Source organism: Sceloporus occidentalis, unplaced genomic scaffold (assembly GCF_023333645.1).
Source record: "Sceloporus occidentalis isolate IW3139 unplaced genomic scaffold, rSceOcc1.0.p SCAF_205, whole genome shotgun sequence".
In the NCBI taxonomy this organism is placed as follows: domain Eukaryota; kingdom Metazoa; phylum Chordata; class Lepidosauria; order Squamata; family Phrynosomatidae; genus Sceloporus; species Sceloporus occidentalis.
Window position 1 is genome coordinate 488,388 of NW_028317185.1, and position 13,694 is coordinate 502,081.

Consider the following 13,694-nt stretch of genomic DNA (forward strand, 5'->3'; position numbering starts at 1 on the left):
GGTAAAGCCCAAACGGATTTGCAAGGGGAAACGGCACAAACATTTTTAAAGGGACCACGCAGCTATCATAATCATTGAAGTTCATTTGAATGTTGGGGTGTCCCTTTTAAGTTGCTGATAGTTGTTAAATGGCCCAGGTAACCTTTGTAAGCGTGGGTGGGAGAATGGAAATAGCCCCAAGACAGGAAATTTGCTAACAAAAAGTTGTGACAGTGACAGATCCCAAGCGCTGGCACCGACTCAAGGTATGTATATAACGTGCAGGGACGTGTGTTCAGCCAAACACATCTCCCGAATGGAAGATAACTGAGATGCAGGGGATGGGGCAGAATTCCTCCATGCATTTTCAAGGGGGCCACAAAATGTAAAGGGATGACATAGCTATCATATACATTTAGGTTGATAGGATGGCTGCAGTGTCCCTTTAATTAATGTGGCTCGTCCTCTTATATTATCATAAGAACTGAAGGAACACCAAATTAAACAAGATTTGAATACAAAAATGAAGAAGAAAAAAAAACAGCAACACACAAAAGAATCAGTACAATGAAGGCACTGTCTCAAAATACATATATTAGTGCATACAGCAAATTTTGAATAACATTTCTTTATAGTCTTAATATATAATCTCTCTTTGCAGTGCTGTAACAGCCTACAGACACGGTCCTTTCCAGGAAAAGTTGATGTAAGCCGAAAACGATGTAAGTTGAGTCTGATGTTTACACATATTTAAACTGGTTTATGTTTCTGAGCTACAGACTGATGCCAATTTCCTTCTGGAAATGGCCATGGCATACAGTGTTTGATCAGATACGTATCTTAACTGTATAAAGGATATGCCATCCACTGAACAATACAGTATATGGTTATCTAAAGCTCTAAACATGGCAGGGGTGGTTTTAACAGAGCACGGCCGTTACAAACACAGCGCGGAACACCGGGCAGAGTTCCTTTTACCGGCCAAAAAACACGAAAAGGAACTTGAGATCAGGGTCTAGAATGGAGGTATGATGTAAGCATGCCGTAAAGTTGATGTCAAATGAGGAATGCCTGTCACACCTTGTATTTTGGGGAGGAAGATCATATTACAAGTTACCGTAACGGAATGCAGCACGTCATCTGATGGATACTGAGAATGTAGGGATTTTTTTTGCGTCACTAAGAGGTAGCAGAAAAGACCATTCATATCATATTCCTGTCAACAGAGTTTGACGGTGAATTGTTAGAAACAATGGGTTTGTATTACTGCCAAAAATGTGTTCTGTGGATGACAGCCTCCGGTTGACATTATTATTTGAGGTACATTACATAAAGCAATACTTCCACAGGGTGCAGCTGGAAAATCTGGAGATCAAACCAGCGATGCATTTGATACAGGGCATCATCACCTAGTCCAACGATGCAAAACATGGCAGAAGACAAGACAAGGGGGGTAATAAAACTAAATAGCACACAGCACCATAATACTGTTCCTTATGGGTGGCTATTTGTAAGAAGAAATCTATATTTTTGGTACGTTTTTATTTTAGAGTAAGATTACTAGGGGGTGTCACAAAACAACAAAAACATTCTGGTCTCTTCAGGGTTCCTTTAGTTTGTCCGAATCTGGTAATCTGAGGAGTAAAAGATGGCATTAAAGCGTTAGTGTACGGTCTGATATATAGGTACTTCTCATGCAAATCTGTGTTGAAGGGAGCTTGAAACGGGCGCGTAGGGTGTCTGCTATGAAGAATTCCAACCAAATGTAAAGATTAAAGAAGTTCTGGCCTAGGGGGGCAGATCCGACGGCAGCATCCCCTCTGCTGTCAAAAAACAGGGGCAGATCAGCCTGTTCCATCGTGAGGACCCTCAGAGTTCTACTACTCAATGGGCAGCACAGACTCCACTGTTTCGTCTTTCTGAGGCCAAGTACCAGCTCATAACGTCTTATTCCAGCACTCGGTGGAAAGGACTGTGGCTGTGAAGGAGGTTGGAAACGCTGACCCGGGTCAAGCCTAGGGCAGCCCCCAACTAAAATATATCCCGACGCCAGCATGCGGCTTTCTTGATCGCAGAGGGGATGCATAGCAATATCCTAAATAGCCTGAGCTCATTTTGGGAAATGCTATATATTTTAGCTGGATCCCCACCTCGATGATTGGTAATAATAATAATAATAAAAAAGATCTGGAAACATTGGAAACACTGTTTCTAGTAATGTTCAATTCCCAATACCCTTTTCAAGAATTAATTATTTCATCGTGTAAAATGCTTTGTTAAAACAAAAGCGGGCCCGATAGGTTGTTACAATAGAAACAGATCTGCGCACGTTTATTTAATATACTAGAAAGTGTAATTAATTATTAACATAAAACTTTCAGGAGGGTGTAAAGGTTGCATTGTCTCGTCATCTCGTAATCCAAAATCACACCTAACATTTGTAGAACTTTCGCTGGGTCTCTCTTTGGATAGTCGCCTCGCATCCCCCAGGGTCCCTGTCGACAGCCCACCGAATTACTTTATGGATGTGTCAGAGCAGGGCCGGCCCTAGGCTTTCTAGCTTCCTAGGGGAACTATGTTTCTGAAACCCCTTCCTGTAGGCTAACACAGGAGAGGACCTCATGGTGGTGGCCCGTACCAGCTCTCTTGGTAATCACCTAACTTGCCTATATGGTAGTGCTGGCCCTGCGGCTGTCATCTTACCTCCGCTCTGAGTTATGTATCTGACCCATGGTAGCGCTGTGTACCCGCTTTTCTCAATAATCTTCATATACCGGACCTTCAAGATGCAAATTAAATCAATAAATCAAGCCATATAGGTATTATATTGGACACTGCAGCTTTATCCCACTAAACTTGTCGCTGTCCTCTTGCCCCACTTACCTGAATCCCAGACACTGTGAAATAGGGGATTTCAAACTTCACGTTGATTGGGGGTCTTCCTTCAACCTCTTCAGTCTCCACGCTGGGTAAGCCGAAATGGGCCCTCATCAGGTACTCCTTGCCACCCTGGTAACCATCCCATAAACAGAAAAGTTAGTAACCTTTCCACCATTCACCGGTTACTATCCCTGATATCGTAATATAATACCAGGCCTTTATCCCCGCTATCACTCAAGCGGAATGCAGTAAGAAGACATTGCGGAATCCCGCTGCTGTCAGTGGGCGGTCCTGCAGTTGTTGGAAGGGAAGTGGGCGGGGAGTGGGGGCGTGGCACAACGCCGCTATAGCGACCCAGAGTTTCCCTGTAGTGACCCGGAGACACAGGGATTCACTCGGAGTCTCCGGGCAAAATCCGGAGAGTTCCCAGATATGCCAACAAGTAATCTTACAATTCCCATAGAGTACGAAATCCTTCCCAAAAACGGCAAAAAATTATTTTTCTGCTATCGCTGGGAGCTTAATAAAGAACACTAAAAAGGAATACCTACAGGTCAGAAGAAAGCTAACGATTACATTAAAGCAATCATCTCACATATACGGGAGCGGCCTTTTCTCACCGGGAAGGATTTGATAGTCCAGATCACAACGTTTTTCTCCGGCACATATTTGGCGCTCCCCACACTGGTTTTAAATTTCGGAGAATCGGCATCACTAGGAACAGGAACTGCAATTTCCACATTATTTGCCACAGACTGTTTCTTAAACTGACCCTTTGCCTAAAGACCAAGGGATGAGAAGAAATTATATTGTTAAAACGTGATTCACCCTGCGGTGGGAGGGACAGACTCCGTGCCCCATTATTGTTAGAATAATATTCTGGGTTCCTCAAAGTTTTACCTTCACCATAATTTCTAGACGACTGTGGCTGAATTTCTCAATAACTGATTCAATCCAGATCAATGGTTTCACCTACAAACATAACATGCAAACAACAAACTGATCAATGATTACATCATATGAACCACACGACAGACACAGGTTTCTATAGAAACCGAGTAATTAAATGCTTAAATGTTATGTAACAATGTATTTTATTGTCAAGAAGGTGGCGAATAAGTGGAATAGTCTTCCAGCAGAAGTGGTAGATGTTAATCCAGTGAGAGAATTTCAACATGCATGGGATAGGCATATGGCTGCTGAAGATGGGCCAGCTGTTGGGTCTTATGTGCAGATCCTCGCTCCTATCTTTTTAAAATGAATTGAGACAGCGGCATAACTCTTTGGGATGTCTGATTAGGCCTCAAGTTCCAGGTTCTCCTGGGTCTCTGCTCTACTCTCTTACTTCTGATTAGGGGAAGGTATCCACAGTATGTTATTACGGTACCAGATGTGGTAAAAGTTGGGTACCTGTGTGCTCAGCCTGTAGGACATCAGCTCAAAGTCCCCGTCGGGAGGGATAAAAGAAATTGTGCGATCATTTTCAAAACGGGAAAGACGGACACACTGGTGAAATTTCACATCTTCAAGCTCTACTGTCTTGTTCTTGTTACCTGTAAATTAAATGGGGAAGAATCTCTCAAACAAATTGTGGGACAACAGGGCTGACAATGTTTTAGGTCCAGTATCACCCCTGTCCCCCTGCTATAATGGTTTATTATGGTGCAATGGTTTATTATGGTGCCCATCTAAGGATGTAGAGAAGTACACCAATTTGGGACAGTGAGGGCACCAGGACCCCTCTAGAGGCTGATGAGGCTGCAGGCAGGGAGGCTGCAGGGGGTAACTAGTGAGGAGGCAGGGAGGCTCCTGATGCTCAGTACTCACGTCCTGTCAACTCAAATAAGACTCGGTCGTTAAGTCCTAGACGTAGCTCCGGCATTCCCGAGAGGAAGACCTTCAGCTTCACGGTGCCCACGATCTCACTGAGCAGCACACTGCCATTCGTGTTCACCTGAGATACACAATACATTTCTGAAAAGCTTTGAAGGGAACACATAACCTGGCTGAGAATTCTGATTTAGGATGCCTTCATGTTTCTTTAGCTGCTGTTCCACCTACTCTGCTCAACTTTTAACCTTTATAAAGCTGCATGCAGCACTATACACATCATTCCCAGCACTGCTGGATGTCCAAACCTTCCTCAGAAATAATTAATCATATAAAATGTCTCATTTATAATTTTTCTGCTAAAGCTACTCACCAGTAGGTTTACAGACTCAATCACATCTATGAAGACCTCATTCTTCTTGTATTTCAAGCCTTCAGACCTCCACGACACGGCATTAGTCACTGTAGTGGGGACACGCGACTTGGCCGTCTCCAGCTTGTTCCCTTGCTGTGTGATATACCTAGATTGCACGCATATAATCATATTTTATATAACGAATGCGACTTTGATCACCTAATGGAGAGGCGACACATAATGCATTCAATCATAGTGTCCCACGAACCTGTTAACTAAAAATCAAAAATCTCAACTTCCTCTCTGCTAAAAACAGATAAATCCCATTCATGGACCCGCTTCTCCAAAGGTTCTATTCAAAAGGCAATGTGTCAGGGGATCACGTATGGTGGGATTTATTCACTCAACGGTGAGTTTTGGGTGTGTTGCTTTAAACTGGCACCATACTTATTCATAAAAAAGGGGAGAGATAACTTTAAGGGGAGGAATTATAATGTGGGTTTTTGTAGTGTGCCGAACTGTAAAAAATTGTAAGATAAGGGAAAAGTGACAGGTACAAAATTAAAAAAATTAAAATCATATGTAACACCATAGGGGAAAGCATTAATGGTTCCATGATCAACCATCAAGGAATGTAGTTAATATTTATAAAATATACACACATTCCACTGAATCAGTTTTCGCTGCCATTGAGAGGGGTGCATGGAGGCAGCAGACCTAGTTGGGTATTAGTGGCAGTATTAATACTCACTCCTGCAGAATTTTGCTTTCGGTAGTTTGGGGGAATCCAAAGTCCATAATCTCATCCAGCAGCTCGTACACAATGACAAAGTTATCCCGTATACTCTCCTCCTCCAGCTCTTTGAAGTACTCTGTGAATACCTGTTGGAGGACGCCAAGGAGAAGTTAAGAGAAGACCAGACCTGTGCGGGGAGAGGAAGCAGCACTGGGGTGTGTGGGGTGGATAGCATTTACTGGACACAAGGTAGCAGGGGGCAGTTTGTGTGCCTAGAAAGGTTCAGTAATCAACTGAAGGCCCCAAATGAACCCCAGAAGCTGCCTATATGGTGGCTCCATCACTGAATCCAAATTGTTTATAGCGTTGTCAACAAAAGGGCCGCTAAGGTACTCAACCCTGCTCTACATGTGACTCTGTGAACATTGGACGACAGAAAGATATCACACAATCATTTGAATGATCTTTGCTGAGACTAGTACGGCAACATCCATGTTTTCGTCAAAATCCGATATGAATGGATGCTTCCAAAGAACTTCCTCAGAGGGTATGGCGGTTTGGCATTTATGGGGAACTGGTCTAGACCACAATCCAGTTTGTAGTAAAAGCCTGGTTGCAGTGTTCCTGATTTCATGAGTGTTAATTCTAGTGGGAGGTAAAGATTCAAGCGGGGGGGGGGGGGGGGTAAAGGTTGGAGACACAAAATTAATAAAGGAATGAATGAACAAAATTAAAAAAGGAATGAATGAACAAAATAAATAAAGGAATGTCCAACCGACAGGCTCCTTACAGCCATGATTACTACGTTACATGGTGGAAATGAGACCAGAGTCACTATAGATATTTTCCAGAGAAAGAATTAGTGTGTGAGTGAAATGGGGTGATGGGTGGGAAGCTGAAAAGAGGAGTGAGTTGGACAGCGGGAATGGAGCTCAAACAGAAAAATCTAAAGTACATGAGAACGGAGAACGGAAGATAATGCATCTTTCACTTAATGTGTAGCGCAACCTTATCTCACTTCAGTTCGCTCGGTTGCTTTCATTTTACCTATCCATTTCCAGTTCTTCCACTCTCCGTGGGTGCTAGACTATTGTATTGTATCACAACTTGGTCAACGTTTCACAATGGACTATAACCCCTTCCTTCCTCAGCAGTAGTGAGGGGTTATATATATAAAATGGGGGTTTGGTCCAATCTTTTCCCACATTGTACTACAATCCTTCACATAATCCCCAGTGTATCTGTGCATCCCCCCAATGCCCCACCACTACTTACCTCTACCATTTTGTACAGGAAGGAGTAGACCAGTGATGCGTTGGCATTTTTATTGCTTAATGCAACCACTGAGAGCAAAAAGTTAAAGAAAGAAACTTGGGTACACAGAAGACGTGAAAAACGCCACTTACTGCAGGCACAATTCGGTGGTTAGTTTTCAGCATTTCAAAAGAGTAGGACTTAACCCCTTAATGACAAAGCCCGTACATGTACAGGCTCAAAATGCATTGCTTTCAATGGGTTTAGGGACCACCTATTGTCCTTAAGGAGTTAAAATGACCAAATTCCATTATTCACATATATCGTATAATAAGCGAGAAGTATAAATCATAGATTTGGTCAGGTACAAGTAAAAGAAAACTGATAACTGAACCAAGACTTGGGACTTTTCGTGGAAATCGTGGCACCTGACAGGTATATGTGAAGGATACGGTACAGGTTGCTGTGTTTGATCCACATGAAGTGTACTTTCCCGTGTGTCAGTAGGGGCGACACGGTTCCTTCCTCCTCCTGCTGCACCACCAGTGGCATGAAGTGGTCTATCTCGGCCATATTAATGTCTCCCTTGTAATTCCTGCAAATGAGGGGCTGCGCGGGAAAAGGTAAAGAGATAAGTGTGCTATATATAAGAGCATGAATACAGAGAGAGGCAATCAGTTTAATAAAAACAGATTAAAGACATTTAACAGGACACTTATCATGTTGCGATATACTTATGCCAGGATATGATGTCATATCGCGGCGCTCAGCTTTATTGCATCGTTAGTCTTCTATCGACTCCAGCGCTCAGTGTGAGGAGACCCTCTGATGATAGTAACTGGCCCCCCATTGTCTAACACAGTGAGATAGTGGGGCAGCTTCGTAGAGGTTAACTTCATAGTGGGTGAATTTAAGCATGTATGGGATAGGGGAAAGTCTACAATGATAATAGGGCCCCCTTGTGCCCCATGTTGCCAGTTCCTACTGTCTTTCAGGTCAGGTGCTCTTCGTTTGGCCAAATAAGATGGGTGTAAATTGGTTATAAAAGCCGAGGAGGGCATTTTTGGGAAAATGGTAAATTGATCCTACAATGGGTCTCATTCACTAAGATTCAACATTAACCCTCTATGTGCAACTGGTACTTGGGATGGGGGGGTTGCTTCTACGCTGCAAATATTGTCCTTTTCGAGAAAAATGTGTGGAAAACTTTCATGTGGAAATACTGAGCTCATTGATTGCAGAGGAAATTGATGGGAACTGCTTTTAGAAGCGTGCTTTGTACATCCCTTCCACACTGAAAGATACCTCTTAATATAAGATTTTTTGTATACCAGTGCAATGTAATTATTATTATGAATAGTCTTGTCTTTTACATAAAATTTCCCGCAGCCTCCCTTTACCCTGCAAAGTAACACCAGAACTTCTTGGTCTCTTCCCTTCTGTGTCTAGTATTATTAGCCATAGGCTAGTGAGCCAGTGCTGTGGCCGGGTCGTATCGGGGTCCAATCCTACCCGGTCATCCTATCATAGATGCAGACACAGCGCTTCATTGACTCCGAAATAAAAGATGAACTCCTTTATCAGGGAGTCGGGAACTGGCACATTTCAGCTGCTTGTTATTACATCCCATTCCGTGTTCAGTAAATAAACCCTACATATATAACGCGCTACGGAATTTGATGGCGCTATATAAAACAATAAATAATAATAATAATAACAAACTGGACTGTTTCGGGTCGGTGAAACCGCAAAACTGGTGCAGACTGGTCGTCTGGCACACCCGGCAGATGCCCTGTGGGCCGGCGGCCAGTAGAGCCTCATACTTATCCATACTGGCACTCAGTAGAGGCAGATCGGGTCTTGCAGTGAGTGTAAAAACGTAATGTGCGGCCACACGTATCCAGATGGTGGCAGCATGTATGTCATTTTGTAGCCCTGCAGCAAATCCTGACCTTTCACGAAAAATTCCCTTAATTAATAGTCTTAGATGTAATGTAAGGAAGTTTTACTTTACTAATAAAGTGGCAGACAAGTGGAACAACCTCCCAGCAGAAGTGGTAGAGGCCAATACAGTAATGGAATTTAAACATGCGTGGGACAGGCATACGGCTTCTGAATCTAAAACGAGACCAACGACTGATTAAGGTCTTTACAGCAGGAGAAACGGGCGACTAGACGGCCGAATGGGTCTGATCTGCCGTCCCGCTCTATGTTTTTCATGACTGTTACTATAAAGCAAGCACTCACCTTCCCCTTCAGATCCAGGACAAACACTGCAGAAGCTGACATTATTCTGCGATTTTGTTCTCTGATACAGAATCGTCTCCTTTTTAGAGTTAATTGTTATCTTCTCTTCAAAGTTCAGGGGAACTTTAGTCCTAGTTCCCAGATTCGGACTACAGACAGAATATTATTTTTTTTCCTTTTTTGTTTTTGCACGATTTTCACTTCCTGCATGGAATTAATTGCCGAACGTTCGTCTCCTTTTCCTTCTTCCCGTCTTTACCTGCCCCCTACGTCACCAGGTACAACCAGTTTCCAGGTGTACAATTCTCTTAAAGGGGAACCGCTGAGAAAAAAAACCTCTCATTGCTGCGCTGCTTGCCGAGACCGTCGCTTGTAGACACTTCCCCTTTAAATGCCAGGGTGGGGTATCGAGTTCCAGGCAGTAGAGGGGGGGGGGGAGGGCAGGCTGACACTTCTGGTTTTACAGCCCCTGCACCGTCATTCACCTACACCTGCCAATAAAGACTAGAAAGCACCAGGAACACGGCAAACCATTAGCACATTCGATCGCAGATTCCGCATCGAGGAGCGTAGAACCAGATACAGCACAATGTTTGTAATGAGATTTTTGTGCGTGGTACTGTAGCCACGTGAAAACACGGAAAACTTTTCTTTTGATTTACAACACGATGTTGCCCCAACGTACCGAGTTTTCACAAATAAATCGGAGTGTTTGGGTTTGGATGCCACAATAGTTGAATGGATGAAGCAATGGTTGAGTGACAGGAGGCAGACGGTTGTAGTTAATTGTTTATATTCAGAGGAAGGACTTTCTTACTAGTGGGGAACCTCAGGGATCAGTATCGTGACCGTACGTTTTAATATTTTTATTAGTGATAGTCATACCTGGGAACTTCTGGGCTCCCTTGCGGGACGCGGCCAGGACTGCTGACGTCGGTGGGCGGTCCTTCTGGTGTCAGTGGGCGGGCATTCCCGCTGACAGCAACAGGAAACACCCCCATTTAAAGGAAAATGGGCAGGGGGGGCGGGGCGTGTCAAGACTCTGCTCCCGCGACCTGGAGGATTTGGGTCTTGACCCGGAGAACCGGAGAAGCAGTGCTCCCCCGGCAATCTCCGGGTCAAACCCGGGGAGTTCCCAGGTATGGTGATATTACAAAAGGTCTAAAAGGTAAGGTATGTCTTTTTGCAGATGATACAAGGCTCTGTAACAGGGTAGAAAAAGTTAAATAGCTAATGAGTTTGGTAAATTAGAAGAATGGCTGTGAGCATGGCAGCCGCAGTTTAACGTTGATAAATGTAAAATAATGCACTTGGGCCAAAAATTCAAATATACATAAATAAATATATATATATTATATTAGGGACACTGTCAGTGACAAAAGAAGAGAGGAATTTAGGAGTAATTATTTCTCAGGAATTAAAGAATTGGAAAAAGCAAGCAGGTTGCTGGAAGGTGGTTCTGCCACTTTACAGATCTCTGGTCAGACCTCACCTAGAGTATTGGCTACAGTTCTGGAGACCACATTTCCAGAAGCATATGGACACACTGGAGAGAGTTCAAAGGAGGTGAATGGTTTGTAGGATAAAAATAATCAGGACAGACTAAAGGATCACAATATGTATGGCTTGGAGGGAAGGAGAGAGAGGGGAGATGTGCTAGGGATAGGCATACGGCTCCCGAATTGAAGATGAGACAAAGGACTTATTAAGGTTTGTCTTCACAGCAGGGAAAATGGGCAAAATGGTTCTGATCTATCCTATCTGATCAAATCCTACGCTTCTGTGTTCCAGTTAATACTGTGGGTTTATTTTTGTTGGTGCAATTAAAAAAAAATCATGCTAAAATGATAAGTTGCGCTGCAAAACGAAATCAGCTTTGCCCATGGAATTGTGAGGTCATCAGAATCATGTCATAGAATACTATGGCCTACTAAGCAGAAGAGTATTCACTCCAGGATAACTGGAGTCAGGTGAAGATCACCTACACTAATTTAGCAAATGCTTTTAGAAATCATTATAACGGCAAGGTAAAGTGTATATTCCTGGTATATTACAATTATTCCTTATCACTAGAACAATGTATTTTTTTTATTATATGTCTGTTATGCAAATTTCTTCTTTTACTTGTTACAATAAACATGTTGTGTGTACTCATTACAATTCTTGTATGTTTTATTAACATTATGTTTATAATGTAATTTAAACATTTTTGTGAATAGACAGTTTTTTTTTAGCCAAAATTCTGAAAAGTTTACTTTAAAATTACCTAAAGACATATTAAAGCAGTAAATGTCTATGCTGTTCACATCATAGTGACACCTTCAAATGTCTGCTTGGTGTATGTGAGACCACTGAAATCGCCAATTATGGGTATTTCAAAAGAAATTGATCGTTTATATAATTGTCACGTTCAGCATACCAGAGGAGATGCTGGTGCTGGGTAGGACACCGTGTCCCAGAGGTCTCAGGGGAGTTCTTTGCCCACAGCCGCTCCAACCCAAAAGGCTCCACCTGAGGGGGAACCGGTCGGAAAGGCCGTGGGATTTTCAAGACTGGAGACAAACTCTAGGAGTGCACAAGCAGGATAGTGAAGACAAGCCAAAGTCAGGGAGCCGGGGGCTCGGGGTAATTGATATATCAAAGCCGAAGTCATGAAGCCAGAGTTCAGGGTAGTAGAGATACCAGAGCCTGGGTCAGGGAGCCAGAAAACAGAATAGTCAAGGTCAAGGAGAGCGTGGGACCCTTTGGTGGAAGCGGCTGGAGGAGGATCCTTTGAGCGTCATGGGACACCAGATGGTGGACATCCCCGATGGAGGGTCAGGACCTCCGACCTCATGGCACTGGCAGAAGGCCTACCCTGATCACCACACTAATCAATGCAATATCCATCAGCAGGAACATTGGTGCTTCCTATACAACGACTTTTTCACAATCATGCAATCTAACGCTAAGTTCATCTCACATGAAAGTATGGAAAATGTGATACCGATGTGTTAAACTGTTAGTTATCTGGTCAGTGGTTTACCATAAACTCCCCACCACTTGTAAATGCCCTTTTTTATGTATTCTGTGCTGCTGTGTTCCTCCACGTGGACAAGCTGACATCTTCAAAGGGCAACAGCTGTTGTGTAAATGTAGGGGTAAATGTCTCTATGGTGGCTCAGGTTAACGTGATAAGGATAAAGTGTATACGGTGGCATCGAGGTAAGAAGAAGATAGAGCATTTAGTCAAATGGGGTATCTTATATGTTTTATTGGCCCAATAAAAGGTATCACCTTCCACTAAAGACTCCATTGTGTTGTTGTTCTTCAAAGGTCTGAAGTTTTTGGTTCAGCTGTATTTAGAACAGTTATTTTTAATGTGTTAGGGTCCACTCAACACCTAAAAAGTACGAAAGGCCATTAAGGGTGAAGTAGGGTATGGTGCATTTGAGAAAATTAGTACTTTTATAGTCAGTAAAAAATTTTAGAGCGAGAATTCCACATCAAACCTGACATCCAAAATTATAAACCAATGAAAAAGCAGGGGCTGTAGGAAGAAAAACCAATGAGGAACAAGCGTTCAGCAACTGATGAGAATAGGACATAAAAGAGCCAATAGGTGAATAAGGGGTGTGGATTGGAAGCCTTCTATGTATAAAGGGACATTGTTCAGGCCAGGGCCGGTATTAGACCAAACGGTACTCCAGGCAGGATAGCGTGTTATACTCGTATCCACTTGTGACGGAGAATCGGAGATGAGTAGCTCCGCCGTGTAGACCTTCCTTGCCAAGAATGCACTAGGCAACCAAGTAATTATAGCTCTCGTGCACCTCGGTCACTTGCTGAGACACAGAGTGAGAAATAGGCTGAGGTTTATTGAACAGGACACTCGTATTTATACACACAGAACTGGGTGAAATACAATATCCTCCACTCCCCTGACCCACCCAGGGTAACCATTCCGGCCATCTGCCTGCTGCCCTTCCCCCGGCACAGGAAACAGGGTGCCCCCGGTCACGTCTTATGAGGCGACCCCAAACCTTGTTTTTCCCGGATGCCTCTCATACTCGCCCCAAAAGAGCACACTGATAGGAGGCTTTGGGGGGGGGGGGGGCGACAACCACTCAAAGTTTTAGCTGACCACAGCAGATTCCCAATCCGCCTGAGAGCTCCAGGGAAATCTTTCGGTCAGGTGTAAGTTGCGGCGTTTTGCAATTCCTGAAGCCGCCAGCAGGTGGAGTTTCAGGGAGAGGGCAATAGGGATACGGGCTGGGCATTGAAAATAAATATGGGGAGAATTAACGAACATAATCGCCCGTGCTTCTGATGCTTAAGGAGAATATATAGGTCCACTTTATCAGACAATTTTCAATTTTGCAGATGATTATGTTGACACCCGCCATGTAATGTTCCTCTAAGAATTTATACTAA

At 43.5% G+C, this 13,694-nt stretch overlaps 1 protein-coding gene across 2 annotated transcripts; it reads right to left on the bottom strand.

Annotated features, from left to right (window-relative positions):
- Nucleotides 1-1,590: 1,590 nt before the first annotated feature.
- Nucleotides 1,591-9,323, bottom strand: LOC149277921 (AP-1 complex subunit mu-2-like). 2 transcript variants are annotated; one of them, XM_089502548.1, is made up of 12 exons: nucleotides 9,282-9,323; nucleotides 7,487-7,643; nucleotides 7,056-7,123; nucleotides 5,796-5,926; nucleotides 5,063-5,210; nucleotides 4,687-4,813; nucleotides 4,270-4,412; nucleotides 3,760-3,831; nucleotides 3,480-3,638; nucleotides 2,863-2,988; nucleotides 2,683-2,758; nucleotides 1,591-1,613 (listed from the first exon to the last, which is right to left on the bottom strand). In XM_089502548.1, exons 1-12 carry the CDS (start codon nucleotides 9,321-9,323, stop codon nucleotides 1,591-1,593), a joined length of 1,272 nt encoding a protein of 423 aa, XP_089358674.1. The 2 variants fall into 2 exon arrangements, with proteins under 2 accessions (XP_089358674.1, XP_089358673.1); XM_089502547.1 differs by having other exon boundaries at nucleotides 4,270-4,418.
- Between the last annotated feature and the right edge of the window lie 4,371 nt (nucleotides 9,324-13,694).

What these genes read in the sequence shown, in the direction of transcription:
- LOC149277921 (XM_089502547.1), bottom strand. Translation starts at nt 9,323, where the DNA reads ATGTCAGCTTCTGCAGTGTTTGTCCTGGATCTGAAGGGGAAG. An exon ending in CAAACACAGCAACCTGTACC is followed by an intron (nt 7,124 to 7,486) that starts GTATCCTTCACA and finishes TTTTGCTCTCAG; the next exon opens with TGGTTGCATTAAGCAATAAA. An exon ending in CCTACAGGCTGAGCACACAG is followed by an intron (nt 3,832 to 4,269) that starts GTACCCAACTTT and finishes TTATGTTTGTAG; the next exon opens with GTGAAACCATTGATCTGGAT.